The 23340-nt window shown below is 47.7% G+C and overlaps 1 protein-coding gene across 6 annotated transcripts in view; it reads left to right on the top strand.

Moving 5' to 3' along the window:
• Window positions 1–23340, top strand: part of LOC126545698 (calcitonin gene-related peptide type 1 receptor-like) — a 68365-nt gene that overhangs the window by 12142 nt on the left and 32883 nt on the right. For all 6 annotated transcript variants that reach the window (XM_050193648.3, XM_055061926.2, XM_055061923.2 and 3 more), the window contains exons 2-5: window positions 11072–11340; window positions 12404–12600; window positions 20137–20354; window positions 20993–21115. In XM_050193648.3, the coding sequence (XP_050049605.1) occupies window positions 11272–11340; window positions 12404–12600; window positions 20137–20354; window positions 20993–21115 (607 nt within the window). In that variant the 5' untranslated portion in view covers window positions 11072–11271. The remainder of the gene's footprint in view (window positions 1–11071; window positions 11341–12403; window positions 12601–20136; window positions 20355–20992; window positions 21116–23340) is intronic.

The following is a 23340-nucleotide window of genomic DNA, read 5'->3' on the forward strand; positions in this document are numbered from 1 at the left end:
ACATCGCAACGAACTTGTCCTCGGGATATATATATATATATATATATATATATATATATATATATATATATATATATATATATATATATATGTATATAATACTGCCGACGCAATACATGAGGTCGGATCCGGAGGTATACAGCTGATTGCTGATTTAGCACGTTATAGGAAATTTATAGTATACTATAGCATATTTATAGCATATCTTTATATTTGTGACATTCCGCGTATTATGGCTTGACGGTCGGATGCGCTGCTCTGAGCAGCTTTTTTGCCCCAGGAAAAGCGCCGCCTTGCAGATCCATATCGTACCAAGCGTTAGATCGGAAACAGTCAGGTAAGTAGAAGGAAATGCTCTGATATGCGGAGCCGACAGATAATTCCGGCTCGACGGTCCGGTAGATCGCAGCGCACGCGGCCGTGCCGACACCGCGGGGCGCGCCTTGCACGCTCTCCCATGACGGACGGTCACGCGCGTGGTTGCAACTCGCCTGAAACAACATCGACAGACGAGCCGTCGTTAAGAGGAGCGTGGCTATCACTTTTTTCTCACAGCTGCGTCCGCTCACATATACATTCGGCTTATTTTTTTTAACTTCGGGCACCGAACTTCGTCGGCTGCCTGGCATTTATAGTTGTTTTTGTCGCGTCTTCTTTAGCGTGTCCTTCAAGTTTGCATGGGGATACAATGTGTTGCATTTTGCTGTTTAGCGAGTCTGCTCGAGCCTTACTGTACGAAAATGTGCACTAGTGCGGTGTTTTGCCGTTGTTCTATATTCCTTGCAAATTCGAGAGACTGTAGCTGCTGCTCAAGTTATTCGAGGTCGGGGTTGAAGTCGGGGGTCTCGCAAAAAAGGGGTCACTATAAGTGGCCCACGCCGCTACATGAGCCATACACAGGGACACGCCAACGCGTCTCAAAAGGGTAGCTGGCCTATACTCGCAACTTTTCAGGCGACTCAAAGGTCTTTAGCTGGTCCTCGCCATCGTCGTCCATCTCTTCGTGTTGAGAATGGACTACTGATAAGGAGTTGCTGGGTGCTAGGGGGAACGAAAAGCAAAGGAAGGATATATTTACATCATTACAGGAGTTCTGAGCTTCAACTAAGCTATCATGGTGGCTACTAGAATCGCGTCGTTGTCGCTGTGTCACGCTATAAAGCTTCGTCAACTAGTCTGCGCTTGGAGAACTGCCCTTGTAACACTTCCTTAGGTTAAATAAAGCTCATGAGGTCAATGTCAGAATGACTGGATATTTCAGCCAGACATCAAGCTGAAATAAAGAGTGCCTAGTGGTGACAGTGTGGCGATTTCTTTGTGCGGATAGCCTATAAAACTGAGCGGCCGAACAGAAGTGTCGCGGAGAAAGGTTATATGCCGCGTGCACTAAGAAACAGAGCAAAAAGATAAAAAAAGAAAACAGTGTGGAGTGACATAAGTGGATGAAATGGTGGCAGAATAAAAGAAAGCGATAACAATTGATCGTTTTTTTTATTTATTTATTTGTTATACCCTCAAGGTACATAGTTGAACATTGCAGAGGGAAGGGGCGAGAACACATTCCAAGAGTAAAAAATACAGAATTAGTTCTAGGAAATAATTCACAGTGCAAGGAACAAAATATATATGAAAAAACTAGTAATGTATTCATAACAACCAAAAAGAGACTTATATGATATGAAAAGTACAGAAATAGTACACTTTACCAAGCAGACAATGTTCACGAATAAGCACGTAATTATGCCATTTGCCGCCATACATTATTTTATGTTGATTAGTGCGTTCTTAAATATAGTGGGGTCACTGATGCTTACTAATGATGTAGGTAGATTATTCCAGTCGATTGAAGCCCTAGGAAGGAATGATTGTGAGCACGCGACGGTGTTATGGCGGGGTACGTTAACTTTATGTACGTGATCACGACGAGCCGAATAATAAAGCGATCGGTTCTGAAATACTTGGGCCACACCTAAACCGTGAGAGACACAGCTAGTAAGTAGTACAGTGCTGTGAATAAAGCTTGACCACCTGGAGTGCTTTAACGTGCACCTAAATAGGCATGGACGTTCTGCTATAAGCAGCGCCGTCCACTGTATATTTTGAACACTATACACTTTGACTTTTTGGGCACTTTCGGCGATTTTCGTTTTGGACTCATTAGGGTGTCTCGAAAAATAGAACTTCGAGAGAGAGAGAGAGAGAGAGAGGGAGGGAGGGAGGGAGGGAGGGAAGAAGGAAAGGCAGGGAGGTTAACCAGACTGAGTCCAGTTTGCTACCCTACACGTGGGGAGGGGAATGGGGAGTGAAAGAGAGAGGGAGAGAGAGAACTTAAGCGTAGGATGTCTATAGTCGGGCACTCAAGTCTGTTGCCTTCAGGTTGTGAAAAAGCGCTCGAACTGCTTTCTGGGCTAACGAACTGTGAGGCCAGGCTCCCAAGATCTTCGCTTCCGTAAATGGCCTGTCATCCAGTCTATTCAAGGCACACTGGAGAGTCTCACGTTGATTATCGAAGCCAGAACAGTGGCACAGAAGATGACTGATGGTCTCTTCACAGTTGCACTTAGCGCACATTGGAGAAACCGCCATTCCAATACGATAGCTGTAGGAGTTGGTGAATGCTACTCCTACCCACAGCCGACACAGCAGTGTTGCATCACGTCGTGGAAGGTTCGCTGGTAATTTAAGTTGCAGTGATGGGTCGAGGCTGCATAAACGACACTTGGAGTTCTGTGGTGTATGCCAGTAACTTAACGTGATGGTACGAGCGAGACTGCGAAGCTCTCTTGCAGCGTCGACTCTCGATAAAGGTATAAGGAGTGTCGGTGCGCCAGCCTGGGCACGTCGGGCAGCGTCATCGGCGAGGTGATTACCAACGACGCCACAATATCTCGGCAGCCACTGAAATATGATATCATGTCCTCGTTCAGAAGTGCAATGGCAGGTTTCGTTGATTTGTGACACCAGCTGTTCGAGAGAAGTTACTGTCGAAATTGGCCTCTAGTTTCAAATCGAACAATACAATTTGGGCCCACTTGTCTGCACAAATTTTAGATGACAGCTGTAGCGAAAATTCAAGCGTATTGTGTCCGGTTGCATGATTTTATGCTCCGACTGCCAGGAGGGGGATTCTTCGCCGAGGCAACGAACTTTGGTACCTGCTCTAGAGCGCGCGTTGCTTTGATTCTCATGGTTCAGTAGTGCCAAGTGCCATTTCAATTTCGTTTAGTTCACTCCATTTTATTAGTATTTTGACAATGTGTTTTCAACGTATTATCGGAAATCCTTCCCGTCGTGTGAAATGTTTATACTCAGGCGTCAGCGCATGCAGTCAGCTTCAGTCCGGCCGTCCGCAGTCATTTGTCTAGCGATTTGATCCCTTTGGCTCCGTAACAAACCCCGTGCACCCAGCCCTAGCCTTTATGAGACATGTCGAACACAACACCCGGAAGCTCTGACACTACAACTCAATGCGCCTTGCTAGCCCAGCTTTCTTTCAGGGAGAGGCTGATGAAGCACGTTCACTTAAGCACGAGAAAGTTAGCGTTCCCCGCGTCGACAGCGATTGCTTCGAAAGCCTAATCTGAATGCAGAAAATCGGGAACCAGGAGATTGCTACAAGGAGTCAACAGAAATGTTTTCTGCGCTGCTTTCCCATATGACATCAATCCAAGAAGTCCGCATACATTATTTTTCTGCAAGAAAAATAATGTATGCCAAAGCAAGAAACCACGGGCAATGTATGCCAAAGCAAGAAACCACGGGCAAGGACTATGTTTTATGCCGTGTGTTTCAGCGACGACTCTCTCTAATTATAAAAATAGCGGCTTCGAGACACAATAATACTTTTTGCAGCAGAATTTTCGCAACAAAGGCGCACAAAGGAAACTCCCTGTAGGATCACATGGCAACTTAATTGACTAATATTCGTTAATCAACTTTTTTATTTATCATCGTATAAGGCCGGGAATGCCGACTGGATGTTTATAGTAAATGGCGAACTCATGAGGAATCAGCTTTTCAAACGAATGTAGTGTCCTTATCACTTTTGCACGAAGAGTTCAGACTCGTGTTCTGCGCTAAACCAAAACCGAGCGCGTCAGAAACACGCATCATCACACCCTTAAGGCACGTCACGCGGTTTCTGCTTGTCACCCAGAAAAGGAAACGAGCAGTAATTGGTGCTGGTCGTCAGGAGGCAGGAATGTTTTCCAGCCAACGGTATCGAGCCGAAATGTTTTCTTGCTTTTGTTTTTGTGGCGTTCGGTTTCGGCTTCAGGCTGAAAATGAGTCGGAACTGTTCATTCGTACCGGCGTGCTTTAAAAAATGGATTTTGATTCGTCGATATTAAAAGCCGTTTTGTTATGAGCTCGCCATTACCTATATAAACGTCCAAATGGTATTGTCGGCTTACAACGTTGATACGTGGAAAGCTATAGATAATCAGCGAACTTTGGTTAAATTGACAGCTATATGACCAGAGAGGGAGTTTTATTATGTCCGTCTTTGTTGCGAAGCTTGTTCTGCAAAAAAGTATCATTATGTCTCGTTTCCCATATCTTTAATGCTTAGAGGCGGTCATCGTTGAAACGCCCGGTATATTAATTGGATATATTCTGTCCGAATGTGACATTCTGGCTTCTTCCTTTGTGCGTTTGCGGCTAACGCAGTGCGACTGAAACGCAGTCGTGGGCTCTGCTAGGATGGAGGTCCGCTTACCTCCTACACCATTCAGCTCATTCTGCAAACACCGGTGGCACAGGGGGCAAAGGGACTGTGTTATCGGCGCCGCGAGAGCAGGTCTCCGTACCGACAGTTGAAAAACCCATTAGCACCGCAAGGGATAAGATTTGCCGAGTAAACCCCACGCATGTTTCAGTGCAGAGTATCATTGTCCTTTAACAGCGCCTTCCAACTGCTGGAAGCGTGAAAACAAAATAAATGTAACCCAGAGAATGTGTCCGAGCTCCTGGCACATCTGCAAGGGGGATCGGCTTTGCAAGAAGTGCCGGTTGACGCCGGATTTCCCCTGAAGTTCGTTAAGGGCGTAGCGATTTTTCAACGACCCCTTCCGCTCGTTTCTGCGCCACTGTTGTCAGCCACCGTTCAAAGCCGCCTGATCCCATTGATAACGTGGGCGGGGCGTCGCCCTGACCACTGACAAAGCGCGAAGGGCGGCGCGAGAAGGAACAGCACCTGATAAGGTATTGCTATACAAAAATCACAGCCCCGTGGCCCTGCATTCTATCGGCCCGTGCTATCGTAAGTGTAGCAAGATTTTTTCCTTTTTCGTTTCTTTATGCTTGAGTTATTCATATAGACAGCAGTGCTTCATTTGTTAGACAGCAAGATTTGTGCACGCAGGGCCTTAAATAAATTTAGAAGCCGATATCACAAAGTCCCGTTACGTAACGCAAGCGCAGATTTGCTTGTCATCCGTACAACTGGAAGGAAAGCTTTAGTGCTTAGAATGTGTTGGCTTGCTTCAGCATGCTTTTTCTTGTTCTTTGTTTACTGATTGTTCTCAAATGTTCTGTCTCCCAACTTTAGATGCACGACCTTTAGAACAGCGGTATGTGCTCGGAAAGAATAGAGTGTACGTTTAAATATTGGAGGGACTTGCGTATGCTTAAAACGGTAGCGGAACATTACAATACACGAACTGCGTACGTGAGCAGCACCGGTGCAGGCCTCACGACGGTCCGGTGTACTCATCGTCACGCGATAAGAACTCTGAGGACAACGCTCTCTGGCTGGCACTCAGAACTACCGCGCACTATATTTACGAAATGTTCGTTGCAAGATGATATGATGCTAAGCCTTACACTAAAAGAAAGCCGGTTGTGAACGGTAATAATAAGAGTGGTATGCCACTCGCGGAAGGCATCGCTACAAAATCGCCACCATGTACATAGCTTCCATCGTGCCTCGCTTGTAATAATATCTGCAAACCTTTCACCGCATCCGTCGCGGGCAATATAGTCGCTCCTGCATTTAAAGCCATGATAAATATTAGGTTATAAACGTTTTATACTCGTATCTACATATACACTACTTATAACATTGACAGTATTCAGACGAACGAGCGAGCGAACGAACCTCTCGCAGCGTCTGGTCACTCATTGATGAGAACCAAGGAACAAGGCGCCCAAGCCCTAAACGTGATGTCACTGCTCTTTTCGAAATCTTCCGTGAGAACATGGCCCACGAGTGCACTGCAAGCACTGTAAGCGCCCTCGAGGAGCTTTCTAGAAATACCTTCACTGTTACACGATGCGCGAGAGCCCGCGTTGGTTAGCGTTATGGCTTGTGTATGTATGTATATAGTGCAAGCGCGGGCGACGACGATGTACTACACGCTTATCAAAAATTGTGTACGAATTCCGCATAAATTCGTATACAGGGAGATGTGCTTCCTGTTTTGAGAAGCCAACTCTTACCAGCTCCACACGTGCACTGCACTTGTGCCTGATCTTTCTGTCTTGTGTCGCATCGCATGAAGAAAAATAAACCGTGGTTTAATCTTGAACTGCGTTCTTGAATCTTGAAATCCGGAAAGCTAGAAGCGCGTACAAAAAATGCTGTAATAATAACGCTTCACTCAACCGCCAACACTTAAAGAATGCAAACTGGACGCTGAAACTGGGAATCAAGAAAGCGAAGTCAAATATTTTTCGCCCGATTAAACGCAAACCTGAAATAAAAAAAAACCTAAAGCTTTTTGTAAATATATAAAAACAAGTAGAACCCATGACATTTCAGTTCCCGCCTTAAAGTCGAACGGCATTACTATAACGACAGACGCTGAAAAGGTAGATTTGTTTAATCTATATTTTAAATCGTTGTTTTCGGAGCAACCAGTGACTGACGCGACCACATCACTTTCTCCGAACTAAGACTCTGACCATTTCATGCCTGAAATAAACATCGATGTACATGGTATCGACTGTCTTCTGCGGGAATTGGACACCTCTAAATCAATAGGTCCTGATAGAATTCCATCCTGTATTCTAAAGAAATGTCACGGCATTGTTGCACAATAACTCTGTATCATATTTTAAATCTCGTACGGGACTGGTCTGGTTCCACAGGACTGGAAAATTGCGGCTGTTAATCTCATCTTTAAATCAGGAGACAAGAAACTGGTCAAAAATTACAGGCCTATATATCTTTAACTTCAGTATCCTGCATTGCAAGGTTTCTGAGCGTATATTGTATAGTCAGTTATTCCAATGCCTTGAACCTACTAACTTTTTTACTCCCTCACAGCATAGTTTTCGTAACGGTTACTCGTGTAACACACTGTTAGTTGAATTCCAACACTTTATAGCTAACTCTCTTGATTAGAATAAACACGTAGATGCGCTATTTTTTTACTTTAAAAAAGCGTTTGACACAGTATCTCATCACTTGCTGAATATTAAGTTAACGTCTTTGGACTTACATAATGAAACGCGAAACTGTATTTGTAACTATCTAAATGGTCGTAAACAGTACGTGGTTCTTAATGGGTGTACTTCATCACACATAACAGTATATTCAGGAGTGCCCCAGGGCAGCGTTCTTGGACCACTATTATTTTTCACATATATTTATGACATTGTAGATGACATACAGTCCCCCTTGAAATTATTTGCAGATGACTGTGTCCTTTACAGAGAAATAAATTCACCATCAGATCTAACGATCTTGCAGAGGGACCTTGATAAAATAGCAAATTGGTGTCTACGCTGGCAAATGAATCTGAATATTAAGAAGTGCAATCACGTCCGTTTTTCCAATAAAAAATTCGAACCTCAAACACCGTACAAAGCTGAAAATACAACAATAAAGACTGTCTCAGAGTGCAAGTACCGTGGCGTTTGCTTCACGCCGAAACTTAAATGGAACGTACACATCCAGCAGTCAGTATCTAAGGCAAGTAAAACGTGGTTCTTCATTCGTAGAAATTTCAAATCAGCGTCCAAGGAAGTTAAAGAAACACTTTGCTTTTTGCATGTCAGTTCTATCTTCGATCATGCCTCTATGATTTGGGACCCATATCAGGACTATTTCATGCAAGTAATAGAAAAACTTCAAAATCAGGCTGCATGCTTCGTCTCCAATAATTACAACCCTTTCGAAAGTATCACTGAAATAAAAGCAATGCTGATCTGGGAAAAGTTAATCCCCGGAAGAAAAAATGCTAAACTGAAATTCTCCCACCGTATTTTCTACAATCAGACGGGTATTTATAGCCGCAACTTCCTGTTGAAGCCAACTTATGTCTCGAATCGACTCGACCACTCAAAGGAGGTGCGAGAATACAGCTGTAATACGCACCGTTTTGCCAAATCCCTTTTTTCCACAAACTGTGACAGGCTGAAATTCGTTACCGGAGGAATGTGTTTCAATATCTGATAATCACGATTTTTATTCTTACCTGTGTTTGTGACAATGCATTACTGTCTTAATTTTGTTTTAATATTTTGTTGCGCTTGAAAATGTTCACTTATTGTGTGCTCCCATCTTGATGTTACATTATACATTCTTTACTTATTTCTGTGAATGCTTTACTACATCTTTATTTTTTTACTGTCCCCCCTGCGATAATGCCTTCGAGGCGACGCAGGTATTCTGTAAATAAATAAAATAAATAACCAAAACGAGCGCATGATCAATGTCGCCTATAAGCAGCCAGCAAAACCTCTTATTTACGTTTAAATAAAGATTAGTCATTGCAAGTGTTGCATTCCCAATGATGGAGGTTGCCGGCATGTTGCTATATCTATATATATACGCGTATATCTACCTAAATTTTGTGCTTTATTGGGACCCGGTGAGCATCCGGCGATCTATTCTTTTTTTTTTTGTCACGTCCGCCCGAGTTTAGTGATAAAACAAATGCTTATGCGTAAATTTATGACAGTTCGAAAGGCGACATGCCAACAGCATCCTCTAAAGTGACATTGTCTGCGAGAGTTCAAAATTCAGCAACTCATGCAATAATAATCCAGTGTCATTGAGCATAAGCGCTGTGCTGCTGCTATGCGGGCAGCTTAAGTGCTGATGTCGCTAGTTCTGATAAAACAAAAACTCTTCCTGAGGGCCGCCCCCATCGAAGGTTTCGTATTCCGGACCATGATACGCTCTGCGTGTGCCTGTGAAACAAAATGAGCGCCCAGTGGAAGCGTGCATTGCTGCATATCGAGGACACAGCGAAAGGTGCGGGCCCAATGGAGGCCCGCCAAGCGCAGAGCAATCTGATTCCGCCAGCCCTCAGGCGGGATCCCCTCGGTTGCACTCGGCCCGCAGACGCGTCTGCGTGTGTACCCTCGCGATCTTTATCTTTGTAGCTCACTTTTCTTTCTTCGACCCTGTCAATTAGTACTGTATAAGCTCGCCTCTCCTTGATATGCTGCAAGCTTTCCCATGGCCGTTCTGTCCAAGCGGCATTACCACAATTAGGGCAAGAATCTTATGCACCATAGCTCGACTCACAGTCCCTCTCTTCAGGTGTAAATGAAGTTGTGTTTGCGCTGTTTAGCTCGTGTGCGTAGTTGAAATAGTGTAGCTGACCTCCAGATAAATACTGTTGCGGCTGGGGTGGCGTTCAGGGCATGGAATCCACCAAGCCCATCGACTACTACTACGCCATGTTGTGGAAAATGAAGGAAAAGGGGTTTATTTAGCTTAGTTACACGGCTCCAGTACGGAAGCCCACTCCATGCAGGAAGGAGCAAGTTAAACGTCCAAGTTCGCATCAGGACCCTCTGTCCTCACTCTAGAAAAGTCTCCGCTTTAATTACTGTCGTTTTCCCTAGGTTAGTCGACTAGTGAATCTGAAGACTGTCCAGCAGCAAATCACCTTCGTCGACTCCGGGTGATACCACGCCCATGCTCACAATAAACCCGCAGTAACTCCGCCTCCGAAGAGGAGCCTCCTTCGATACGCCGCAGCTCCGTCTTTACGACCATCATCATCGCCCCCACGCCTTCCAAACGGGTCCTTGCGATAATTAGCTTCAGCTTGGGGAATAAAGAAATAGTTACAGGGGACAGGACCAGGAGAATAGGGAGATTCTTTTTGGATGGCGATGTTTCTTTCGGCCAGGATCAGCTGGGTACCGAAGGCGTTGTGACTTGTCTTGTCCCGATGCAGCAGCCGCGATTTGTTCTGCCCCAACACCCGCCTCTTCTCACCCACTGACCAACGCAAACGCCGAGGGATCTTGTTGTCGACTTGCTGGATTATTGGCTGCCCCTTTGGCAAGAACTCACTGCGTATGATACCTTGCTCGTTCGAGGTTACCAACAACTCTGTTTGTTGAAGGTTTCCCGCTCCTGGAGTCATTTTCCACTTCCTCGCGCCCCTCTCTGAACCTCTTGTGTTGCTCAAACACATGTGTGCTTGACATGGCATAATATCTATGCACTTGCCGAGACATGTGAAGTACATGTGATGGAGTCTTCCTCAACCGGACAACAAATTTTAGGTTGATTTGTTGCTTCATATTCATGGTTCATTTCTCATTCCTCGCAGCGGAACACCGTGCAAAGACGAGGCTGTAAATGAATGTATCTTATAAACATATAACGGTTTCCAGCAAGTACGGACACGATCACAAGAAGTAGAAACGGACAGGACAACGCTGGACTTACAACTGAAGTCCTGTCCGTGTCTACTTCTCGTGCTCGCGTCCGTACTTGCTGGAAACCGTTATATGTTCACCATGCACCAACTGGCCCAGCAAACTACTCTACTAAACTACGTATCTTATAAAATGACGAATGGTTGCAGAAGGCTGAAATTATACACTACCAAGACATCATATTACTATAGGTTACATAAGAATCGTACGATTATTTTACACATAGTTCACAAAACAGACCTCGTTTTTTGTTTTCGTTTTTCAGACAGACCTCGTAGCATCAATCCGCTTGTGGTGTTTCACGGTGTTTATGGTCTAGCTGTCCGGTTGAGGCAGGGTTCGATCAGTTAGTCTCCGTCACAAACGGCTGGTGTCTAATTTCCGACTGTTTTATGTGCACATTGATCTCTTTCTGACTACTGCAATTACCTCGTCATTGCAGTGCGGGCAAGGTATCTCCGCTCAGGATCCAGTGGCCGAGGAAGACACGTCATACCTTGGTGCACAGCGTCGAACAAAGCTACGCGCCAAAGGCAACCATGAACGCGTGGCATCAGAGACCGGCGTGGACGTTTTGGTTCCGTTTGCCCTGATGCGCAGCATCACTGGCCGACCACGGGCCATCCTTTCACTTGTGCCGACATGTCTTACCACTCGTCGCGTTGGTGGGCGTACTGCCTCATCTTCGCGTTCGCCTGCCAGGTGTTCCTTGTGAGTATACCAGCGCCATTTTACAAGCACTGCACTACAACGGTTTCCGAATATGTTATTTAGTATTTATATATAGTATCACCGCAAACGTGTTTGGAAAGGAAGGGCCATCTACGCAACGCCCCTGCTTGCTAGTCGTACAACAACCTGATTTGAACGAACCCAAACAGTGCAATGACACGCAGAAAAGACGCATACTGCGCCGACTTCCAACCACACACACACACACACACACACACACACACACACACACACACACACACACACACGCGCGCGCACACACACACACACACACACACACACATATATATATATATATATATATATATATATATATATATATATATATATATATATGTATATGTATATCGGAAAGTATCTGTGCGTGCGCGTGCGCGCTCTTCTCGCATATCATAGTCGCACGCGCACACATTGTTACGTATTCGACGGCTAGACGCTAGACGCCCTCGGCGTCTAGCCGTCGAATACGTAACAACATACACGCATACAATACGGGAAAAGTGACTAGTCTGTGGTCATGTGGCATCCTTCCCACCATTTCCATATATATAGAGAAATAGTTGTTGGAAGTCAGCACTGCGCGTCGTTCTTTGTGTCCTATCCTATTTGGCGTTGTTCAATTCTAATATGTTCATTCAAAAGCCCGCAGTTCTTTATTCTGGTGATAAAGTGGTGCCATGGTTATCACTATATTTGCACCATCGGCTAAGCGAAAGAGACAGAAGCCGAATAAAAACACAGGAATGCGCGAGCTTTGCAATGATTTCCCGCAAAGGACAAGTGCATCTTGAGGTTACTGCACGAGGCTCTTCCAAACCTCGGGCAAAACACATATATCTGTAACACGTGCGTTATTCGCCCTCTACAACTACAACATACTTTTATTAATTAATTGAAACTATCGGCCTGTCTCCTGAAGTTTATTCTCTGTGAAGCTCTTTCTTGCCGCGCATGCTCCATGCGAAAGAACGTAGCGCCTCTGCATCCAGAAGCTGGGTGCTATGACGCTTTGTGACTCCTCGTTCCATTGGCGCGCCTACAGGCGCTGCCCGGTACGCCGCTGGAGTTTCAGGGTCTCCACCTGGCCCACGCGCCAGTGGGCGAGCGCAGTGAGAAGCACGAGAACAATGGGACGTGCACCTTCCGCGGAGACCCCTACGCTGTGGACAAGTTCATCGAGAAGGCCGCCGTGGAATGCTACATGTATACCAACGGACTCCGCGAAGAGTACCAAAAAAAGTAAGACTTCCCGAGCCAGCGCTAGCTAGTACGCAGCGGGAAAATGCCCTATAAACGCGTGCACATACCGCGCGAGGAGACACGCGGTGTGACACGCGCGCTGCGTAGCGTCAATACGTGTGCGTTTTTCATTGCACTTGCATATCATTACACCAGGTAGAACGACATGTAGCAGATGTACATGCAGCGGTACAAGGCAGTTAAGGAAGGTTTGAGGAAGAAAAAGAAGTTTAAGGAGATGTATACACACAAGAATGCTAGAAAAAATATACATTATGTACCTGATTAAATCAAGCTGGCTAGGTGACTGTGTCACCGCCGCGTTCCACAGGGGATGACAATAAATCAACATCATCATCATGAGCATCGTAACATACCACTTGCCTTACAATGTGAGATTCGAGGCGCGTAGCGTCGATACGTGCGCCTTTTGCATTGCAGTTGCATATTATTACATCAGGTAGCACGCCATGTAGCAGCTGCATAGGTAGCGGTGCAAGGTACATAGAGAAGTCTCTAGGAGGGAGAAGAAGAAAAGAAGAACGTACCGTGCCACGGGTCAAGGGATGTGGTATGTGCATCATGTAGTCTAGATACCTGTGTTTACTCTTCGGTACGCGTTATGGCGTCTTCTCGAAAAGGACTAACCTGAAGAAACGATTCGTAGAGCTACGCGCATGGCTGCAGCCAGGCAACATCGGACTCAGTATACCGCTGTGCAGCGTATACGCCGGGCGGACAGTTAGATCGCTCTCGGGAAAACGATGCGAGGGTACTTCGCCGCGAAGACCAGTAGTGCGTGGTGCCGAAAATGGAGCTCCAATGTAGCCGCGCCTCCAGCTTATACGCTGTGACTGTGCTGCGTGTGCCGTGCAGGCGTGCGACGTTTTATTTCATTATTTATTGGGATAGCAATTATATGGACACTCGATACAGACGCATTTCTGCCGTCACCGTGACGTTCCGTATAATGTACGTGGGCGATAAAACCGTCGCCACGGGCCGCGTATTCTGTCTTTGCAAGTGGATGCGTGCGAGGGTGAGCCGGCGATCGCAGCACAATCTCCTGCACGCAAGCGAGAAAAGCGGGGAGGAAGCGCCTCTTCTTCCGTCGCGCGCAAGGCTCCCGGGCGGTATCTTGAAAGCCATCTGCGACCGGGACACAGTCCGCCGCGCGCTTTGTTTTCGTGGTTTGGTTCGCGTTGATGCGAGACGCCGCACGAAGGTCAGTTCGCTCGCTGCTGCTGCCGCGCTTCCTCCAGCGTTTTGACTGAGAGTTTCCGCGGTCATCGAGTGAGATGTGTGCATGTTTACTTGTGCGCGCGTGACACAAGCTTGTTAATTTAGTAAGTATGCCTATGCTTACAAGTTTATACGGCCGATAAACTGCTATCCTTACTTCGTATAGCTAGCTATCCCCTAATTTGCTATCGCAATCGATGCACACTGCCAGGGGAAGTTATAATGCGCTGGAACAAAGCAAAGTGCGCCTGTACGACTCCTTGGCTGTTAGTGGACTGCCATCCACACAACCGTCGCGTAAAGAAGCGCCATTCGCCAACTGGGAGGCATGGCGTTCGGCGAAGATGTTGTACTGCTGAAGCGACCGAGTGCAGCAAGAAGCTGCACACTACATACAGTGCTAATAACTTGGAGTACAAGTCACTTGAGGTGAAGGGCTTTCGCATTTGCCTGTTATCGCATTTGAGCGCGCTTCCTTGAATACACGGAGCACTGCGCGAAAAACGTGGTGGAGAAAGCGTTGAAAGCCGTGGGGAGGCTATGGCCGTTCAAGCTATCTCGTCGCAATGTGGGCCCGTGTGTTTGTTTGCGAACCCTGAGACGTCATACACCTTTAAGTGAAAGTTGCAGTCGTTTCTGGTTCTTATTGACGTCGCTACATGCTTGACGTCTCTGTTGCAGTTTAAGAAGTGACATTTGCCATCGCCGCGTTTCGTGTAAGCGCGATGGGAATATTTATCCTTCACAAGTAAACGCGTCTTTGGATACTATGGAAAGGGCTCGAGACATTTTAAGCACCGCACAGGCTGAGACAGAGCGTGAGCAAACAGTATGCTTGCGTGCATGTATCCAAAGGCAATTAAACATGACAGCTCTGTCGACGATGCTTAATTACGCTGTTGCAGTGAATGCACCATTGCTCGAACGCAGTTTCCCTGCATAACACATTTGCGCATGTCACCGTATATGGTGGTAGGTAAAGGTACGAGGGTGAATCAGAAAGTCTTTGTCCCTCTTTATTTTTTACCAAATTACGGCTGTAAATGCGAAGTCAACATATTGTAAGGATTGGGAGGTCAATCTCACCGTTCGTAACCAGTTGTCAAGATAGGAATCGGGCATGAATTAGATGGTAGCTGGCCCATGCCGTCGTCCAACTTATCCACGCCGAGGACGTTGTTGAAGGGAAGAACTGCTTCTCATCGAGAACGAGGAATATGGGTTTATTTACAGTATCTACATAAGTACGTTGCAGTTCATCAGTCTAGCAGGACTGCGAGAGAAAGTACACTGAACAGCCGCACAACAGCGGTTTATAAACACTCGGTCCTCCCTCGATCCCAAAGTGAGGGAAACGTTCGACCAGGCACCGTAGACGAGCCGCCTCTCTGCGGGAGGGCTTACACACACACACACTTCCGCACAGGTTCACGGTCCCCACCGACGTCAGACGGTCCTCGCAGAACTCGGGGCTTACGTCAGGAAAGGCGCATCTTATACCTCGAGCTGACCCCCGCAGCGCGGCCACCGGTTCTCCATTGTCTTACGTCTTGAAAGGCGCGTGGGAAGGGGCCTCCAAATACGTTCCCTCGGCAACTCCCCCGCTCGCGGCAGGCCAGGTCGGCGGTGGCGCGAGTCATAAAACCTGGTTCGTCGAACTCATCTCGGCAATCCCGCGACGCAGAGTGGCGGACGTGACGCATTGTCCTGCGGACACAGTAGACTTAGTGACGCCGTTTGGCTAGAGGGTGACGGTTGCTTTCCAAGAAAAGTTGACGCCGCTGTCGCAACTGGCTGGCAAAACTTGCACCTCAGCCAGCCGTTCTTGACAATATCCATTCCCAGCGGTGGACCTTTCTTGGACCGGCCATGCCTTATCTCCCGGTAGCGCCGCGGCACAGCGCTGCTGTCAGTTGTTGAAGATGTCGGTTGTGCTTCACACGTCCACGGCATACGAGCAACGAAGTGTGGTTCGTTTTCTATGAAGCAAGGGACGAACGTCCATCGAAATACGCAGAGAAGTGCAGCTCAAGGATGGGGAAAGGTGTCTCGCTTTGAGAAGTGTGTGATGGCGATGTTGTGAGTGGCATGACAATGGGCGTTCGGGGAGGCCGCGTGCATCGCCAACTGACGACAACATGGCACAGGGGTATCTCAAGTTTAGTGCTGCGATGTGACAGATGTCTGAACTGGTGTGGGGACCATGTGCAAAAATAGTGTACGGTAAGTGGTAAGTACGTATATTTGTAATTACCTGCGTGTACATTATTTTACCCAATAAAAAATGGGGGCATAGCCTTTATGATTCGCCTTCGTATAAAGTGCCAACGGCTTCAGCCCACCTTGTAGAAGCGGAGGGCGCAGACATTTTCGCAGACCTAAAGGCCCGAGTACATGGTAACTGAACAGTGCGTATGGGGAACGGGCATACGCTGTCGATGTTCAAGGCATTTCTGTAGACATTCCAGAAGGCCTTTTGACCAGTGCCGGGATGCTTTTATCAGTTCGAATAGCGAAAATCGCCATGATCTCCTCATCTACGGCATGACGAGAGAAAGAGCGCATGAGAGCAGGAATGGCAGGGAGGTCAGGCAGACACCAGATGCACTTCCGGTTTGCCATGCCCTTCAATGAGATGTGGTTTAAGGGAATAAAGAGCAAGATATAAAGAGCAAGGGAGGCGAGCACTAGGCGTCCGCCCACGCCTAGTGCTCTTCTGCAAACGGTCACTTAGGCCAGTCGATTTTAGAAATCAGAGCAATGCAAAAATGTCGGGGCTAGAATATACGAGCGCTGTGAACGCCGCCAGCGATTTGGTAAAGTTGTTATCCATTCACCAGCTGACTACTGTCCCCGTTATCTGCAGTAGACTCCCGTAAACACGAACTCGAAGTCACCATGAAAATGTGTTCCTTTTATCAGAAGTTCGTCTTAAAGAAGCGATCCACAGAAATCAAATTATACTACTGTATAAACTCGTGTAAAGGGGCCGCACCTCCACCTTTGCAGCTCAAATTTTGGGGAAAAAATTTCCAGCGAAGAAGCAATTGCGTTCGGTGCCCCATGCCACGCGGGCGCATTGGCGAATTTTCGCGCGCTGCGTACTTCCACGTGCCGCTACTAGATGGCGAGAGCTGCGCGTTCACCTCTGATGCAACGGTACGTCCGGCAATCCGGGCTGTGTACAAGTCGCCAGCTGCGACGGCACCATTTTGACCAAAAGGTTTGGTCCCGTGTAAGGACCAGAGCTCTTCAGAATTGTGGAAAAAAAAGTGCGGCCCTTACACGAGTGTATACAGCACTCCTTCTGCACCAAAATATCCACGACATAAAGCGAGAACTGACAACGAAACGGTACCAAAGCCAGAAGGCAGGCGCCAAAAATAGACATTTGTTAGGATTCCATCCTACAAACCACTGTTTTCTGCACTTTTACTTAAAGCCATTGAGTAAAGTGTTGCTTGCCTGCGCTGTGCATACCTGCGCGATGTCGCAAAAGCTAATATTTCACCTGGCTTATTTGCTTACAAATTGTTCAGTGCCCTCACCTTGTTGAAAAAACAATACAGCATTGTGATTAGTATACTATCAGCTGCATCAAATTTGAACTCAAGTTATTCTTGTGGCTCCTGAGCAGTGTCCCCAACATCATTACCAGCCTTCAGAGGCAACTCGAGGTCCTCCTCAATTAATGTTTCTATGTGAAGTCAGCCCCCGAGGTTCCTACGGTGTTTCCTTATGTTTATATGGTATCAGCCCCTTAATGCGTGCGTAATCTTTTATAATCACTGGTACTGTGTTTTTGGCAACATACTTTCGAGCAGTCTTGCTGGAACTTGTTAGCACTCACCTCATCCAGTATCTCGGCCGCTTTCGAATACTTGAGGGGCGGTCGTGTAAGAATGATAGCCATGGCCACACAGTGGTAAACGCAGGAGTATTCCAACAACGCCGACACATACATTTCGTATCCGCACAACTACACCGATCAGAACAATTGACCATGCAGACAATACAACTGCCTCTCGACAAAATGACGTGGTCAGATTTCGTTTTCCTTTTTTTTTTAAACCAGGAGCATGGCCATTCGATGAACAAAACGACAACAATGTCGCCAAACCACGGTGTGCGCCAAAAAAAAAAACAATGCACATGAACCGTTCGCCAGCGTCAACTACAAAAAGTCGCAGTTTCGCCCGAAATGCGAAGCATGGCTTGCGACAGCAAATTAATAGACAGCTATACGATAGTAGCTTTATCGGCCGTATAAGCTCGTAAACATTCGCTTACCAACGAAACATTAAGTGTCGACAGCTGGGCTAGTTGGTTGTGAATATCATTATGAAACATTTTTTCAACTGATTTTTATTCACGAGAACAGGGCTTTATGTAGATGTCCGTGTTTACTTGTGCGCTGGAACCATGTTCCATAATGATAAATTAACAAGCATGGTGTCACGCTTGCATAAGCAAACATGAACACATCTCACTCGATGGCCACGGAAACTCGCTGTCAAAACGCTGGAGTGTGAAAGCGCGGCAGCAGCAGCGAGCGAATTGGCCTTCGTGCTGCCTCTCGCTTCAACGCGAACTAAGCCGCGAAAGCAACGCACAAGAAGCTATCAGCATTCAGCACATTGTCTCAATTGCAGATCGCTCTCAATTGAGATAGAGCCAGTGCCGCCGCGCGCGGCCACGCCATAAGCATCATGCAACCGCCGGAGTATAACGCCCCGCCTCCACTCCCCCCGGTCCCTTGCGCGCGACGGAAGACGGCGCGCTTTCTCCTCGTTTTCCTCCCTTGAGCGCGCGAGATTGAGCCGCCATCGTAGGCTCACCCTCGCACGCTTTCACTAGCACATACAGCCTACGGCGCGCGGCGACGATGTTATCGCCTTTGTATCTTATACGGAACATCACGGTGACGACGCCGGTGGTGACGACGGCAGAAATGCGCCTGTAGTGTGCATATAATTTCTATCGCAATAATAGAACAAAAACGTCGCAGTTTCGATTGAAAGGCGAAGCACTGATTGAGATGGCAAATTAGTGGAAAGCTATAAGAAGTAAGGTTAGTAGTTATATCAGCCGTATAAACTTATAAGCATATGTAGGCATATTAACTAAATTAACAAGCATGGTGTCATGCGCCCACAAGCGAACATGAACACATCTCAATCGATAACCGCGTAAACTCGTTGTCAGAACGCTGGAGTGAGGAAGCGCGGCAGCAGCAGCGAGCGAATTGACATTCGTGTTGCGGCTCGCATCAACGCGAACTAAGCCGCGAAAAAACAGCGCGCGGCGGACTGTGTCTCCGTCGCAGATGACTTTCAAGATACAGCGGCCCGGCCTTAGGGTCGCTCGGAGTAGAGCGCCCCCCTCCCACCCGCCATCCTAACCTGCCCCCGGAGCGTCGCGCGTGACGGAAGACGGCGCGGCGCGCTTCCTTCCCGCTTCCCTCCCTTGCGTGCGCGAGATTGAGCCGCGAACGCCGGTTCACTCGCGCACGCTTTCACTGGCACATGCAGCGCGGTGCGCGGCGACGATTTTATCACCCTTGGACTTCATACGGAACCACGCGGCGACTGCGACGGCAGATATACGCCTGGAGTGTCCGTAGAATTCCTATCGCAATAAAATGGTGTGGAGGCGTCTGTTATCTCTTCTAAGCATGCAGCAGATTAGAAAGGCGCACGACCACCCAATATATCTGTCAGGTTACCAACGCCAAGACCGCATTATTGGCTCACTGTCCATGATTGAATCGAACACGCGCTTTCCCAATATGTTTGGGTTAAATGACCACTTGCACACTAAAGTGCGGCCCATGTGGCTCCACAAAAGTTGGTTTTTGTTCCCGCTAGCTTTGAGAGAGAGAGTGTGTGTGTGGGTGTGTGTTTGTGTAATGATACCTCGAGTGGTTATCCTCGCGGTAAGCCTTGCATGCTATTTCAGTTGATATGGTGAGGGATGAAATAAAAGGAGCGAGATGAAAAACACAGCGCACATAAACAACGCACACTTACATAAGCACGAATAAAAATGCACTAACACAAATTTACAGGTTTGTATTGAGGCCTGTATCCCGCAGGCCTTGAGCAGTTTTTGAATTGTGAAGCCTTGAAGGAAAGCGAACAAATAATCACAAATTGTTCGTCATATCCGAAAATTCCGCCTAACCGGGTTTGTATTAACGGAAGCCTACTGTGTTTGCCTCCGCTGTCTTAATGCGTGTATTTAACCGCTGGATTTGTGCCCTCGGTGAAATCAGAATAAGGCGCGACTGCGCAGGGTGTGCTACAAAGTCGGCTTCCCCAAGATCTGCTTGAACTGCACTACTGATGCGCGACCGCCGAACGAAGAGGACTGCCACTTACCCGACATCAATGACGAGAACAGCCCGCTCTTCTTGGCCTTCCGCACCAAAGCCATCGGACGACTCTGGGCAAACTGCGTCCGTGAGGCCATCGCCTGCTGTCATTACATGCTGGACACACCGCGGAGGACGGGTGAGCCTGCCTGCCGGCCTCCGTACGCGAGCTTTCGTGGTGGGCACGCGCTCGGTCGACTGCTATCGCACAGATGCGCGTGCTGAAAGGGTTTTTTGCGCGCTTTATTCGGGTCTTCTGGCGCACTATTTTCAGCTAAAGTCGGCGGGTAATAAGTGTTACATGCACTGCGAGTTGGTGACGCTCTAATCTAGCTTCGAATGTTTTACTCGCTTAATTCGGACCACCCGCGTTGTGCACATTGGAGCCATATGTAACAAGGTGGTTGTCGTGCGGTACAAAATGAACGCGCTTATGCCGGGCGGCACCGCGCTGGCCCACGAAAATACATTCCATGGTTTGCGCAGCAAATTCTGGAGCCGTCACGTCAACGTGCACCCTGGCGTCGTGTTTCGGGAGACGCGAGTTTCTTTATTTGCCGAACACTGCAGCCTAAAGCAAGCAAGGCTAGTTCGGAATTATGCATACGCCGCAGTGTACATATTAAAGGAATGGTGCCAGGAGACAGAGAAGCGCAGGTTTATATCAAAGTAATGGCGAGGTTACTTTAGTTTTCGATGGCCGACAGAAAGTAGCGTGCCACGTAGAAAATTATTGTAGGTGTTTTTCTGACTTCTATTTCTTTTCTTTTTTTCCAGACGGAATATTTTGCAATCGCACGTGGGATGGCCTCACGTGCTACGAAGATACCGACGTTAACAGGAACGTGTCAAAGGTCTGCCCACGGGTTCTCTACATCTACTCGAAACCTCACTGCGAATGTAAGTCCAAGCGTATAGAGGGCGCCTCACCCAGTACAACATAGTAATTCCCGTGGTGTTACTTCCCGAAACCACAGCTTGGCTATTAGGAACGCTGTAGTTGGGAGCTCTGAATTGAGTGTATTGGACGGCATTGGAACCGCAACTTTGCCTCACACAAACACACACACACGCACACACGCACACACACACACACACACACACACACACACACACACACACACACACACACACACACACACACACACACACACACACACACACGCACGCGCACGCACACACACAGTCGAGCCTCGATATAACGAAGTTATACTTGTAGCAAGAAATTTCTTTAAATCGCGAATTTCGTTAATTCAATGTTTTAATGTTTCAGCCGCGAATACAAGCAAAATTGCCGCGAGATTGGCCGCTTGAGGCACTTTGCGTGTATTCGCGCGTTTCTTTCGCGCTCGGAAAAACACTTTTATGTAGCACGTATTGGGCAACAGAAAGCTGCATCGGAATTATTTCATATTGTTCTACAATTCTTTCAGTGACACTTTTATGTAATTATAATAATTGAGAAGCTAATTAAGTAATTAAGACTAATTATGTAATTAGGCGGAACGTAAAAAATAATCTGAGTACCTTCAAGCGACGGCAAACAACGTTACCTTGGTTCAGTCCAGCTACGTGGCACTTGCGTGCTTTATGCGTTGCATATTGCAGTCACTCAGTTCAGCCCTTGGGCGCGGCCGGGCAGCCACCATTGGGGGTATGAGCCATCATAGTGGCTCATACCCCTACACTAGAGTTTTATGCGTTGCATATTGCAATCACTCAGTTCAGCCCTTGGGCGCGGCCGGGCAGCCACCATTGACCTTTAGCGCAACCACGTGACGTGACGTCACGACAGCCGGAGGAAAAGCTGGGCCCCAACTCGCGCGCAATATGCAACGCATTCTTGGCTTAACCAAGCTAAGCCTGGCCATTTTTTTTAAATCTTGATGCATGATAGTGGGGACACCCCGCATACAACCGTACAGCAGCCGCCGTAGACCTCTGGATGCACACCTCCGTTGGTACAAAGCGCGTGCTCGAGGTCTTCGACGGCTTGGCTGCCAACTTCACTATATTGCCACCTGGTGTTTTGAGCCAGCGTTGCGTGCCAAGCAAAAAACGGCGATTGAAGACGACGAAGTCAAGGATCTTGCGCCAGCTGGAGAACCGTCCTTCTTGTGTCTGACATTTCCGTGTCTGGCTGCTGATACTGCTGCTTACTCTTGCCTTAGCGCGTGACAAACTGGTGGAGGTGCGGGTTAATCCAATATATGCACCAAACCCCTCCGGGCAGCAGGAGCTCCAGCCCCGTACCGGTGGTTACGCCTGTACACCGCGCCAGCAGAAGGATCCGTGGACAAGCCCTTGAGTTTGGACTCCTTCCAGAGAAAATGGCAGCTCCGACCACCCCAACCGGTATGGAAGGCACAACGCCGATTCATTGTACGCTACTCAATCCGCGAACGCCGAATCCCTTCGACGGCGCCATACATGAGGACGTTGAAGATTGGCTGGTGCACTATGAACGTGTTGCCGCGTTCAACAAGTGGGATGACGCAGACAAACTGAAAAACGTATATGTCAGCCTTAACGATGGCGCACTTGTTTGTTATGAGAACCGTGCAGATGCCTTAACTTCATGGGCAGAATTCAAACGCCGGATTCTTGAGACGTATGCGAGCCCTGATCGCCGAGAGCGAGCTGAGCGTGATCTCCAGTCCCGTATACAAATGCCGAACGAGGGTGTCGCAATGTACGTTGAGGACATGACGCGTCTCTTTCGACGAGCCGACCCCAGCATGTCGGAAGAAAAGAAGGTGCGGTACCTGATGCGCGGAGTGAAAGAACAGCTGTTCGGCGGTCTCGTGCGCAGTCCTCCCAAGACTGTGTCAGAATTTCTTTCCGAGGCCATCACCATGGAGCAGACTCTTCGCCAGCGGACACCATCATACGAACGCCAAGTGAACACTGTCTCACCTACGGACTTCTTCGGAGCTCTCGGGGGTCACGTCGATTTCTTTCGAGAGCTCATTCGTTCCGTGATACGCGAAGAACTCCAGAAACTGTCGGTACCTTCACAGCCGACGCTCAGCTCCTTGTCCAGCGTTCTCCGTGACGAAGTCCAGCATGCGCTAAGAGAACCACCCTTCAACACAGAAGCTCGACCGCTAAGAAATGACAGCCCA

This window comes from Dermacentor andersoni, chromosome 1, assembly GCF_023375885.2.
Source record: "Dermacentor andersoni chromosome 1, qqDerAnde1_hic_scaffold, whole genome shotgun sequence".
NCBI lineage: Eukaryota > Metazoa > Arthropoda > Arachnida > Ixodida > Ixodidae > Dermacentor > Dermacentor andersoni.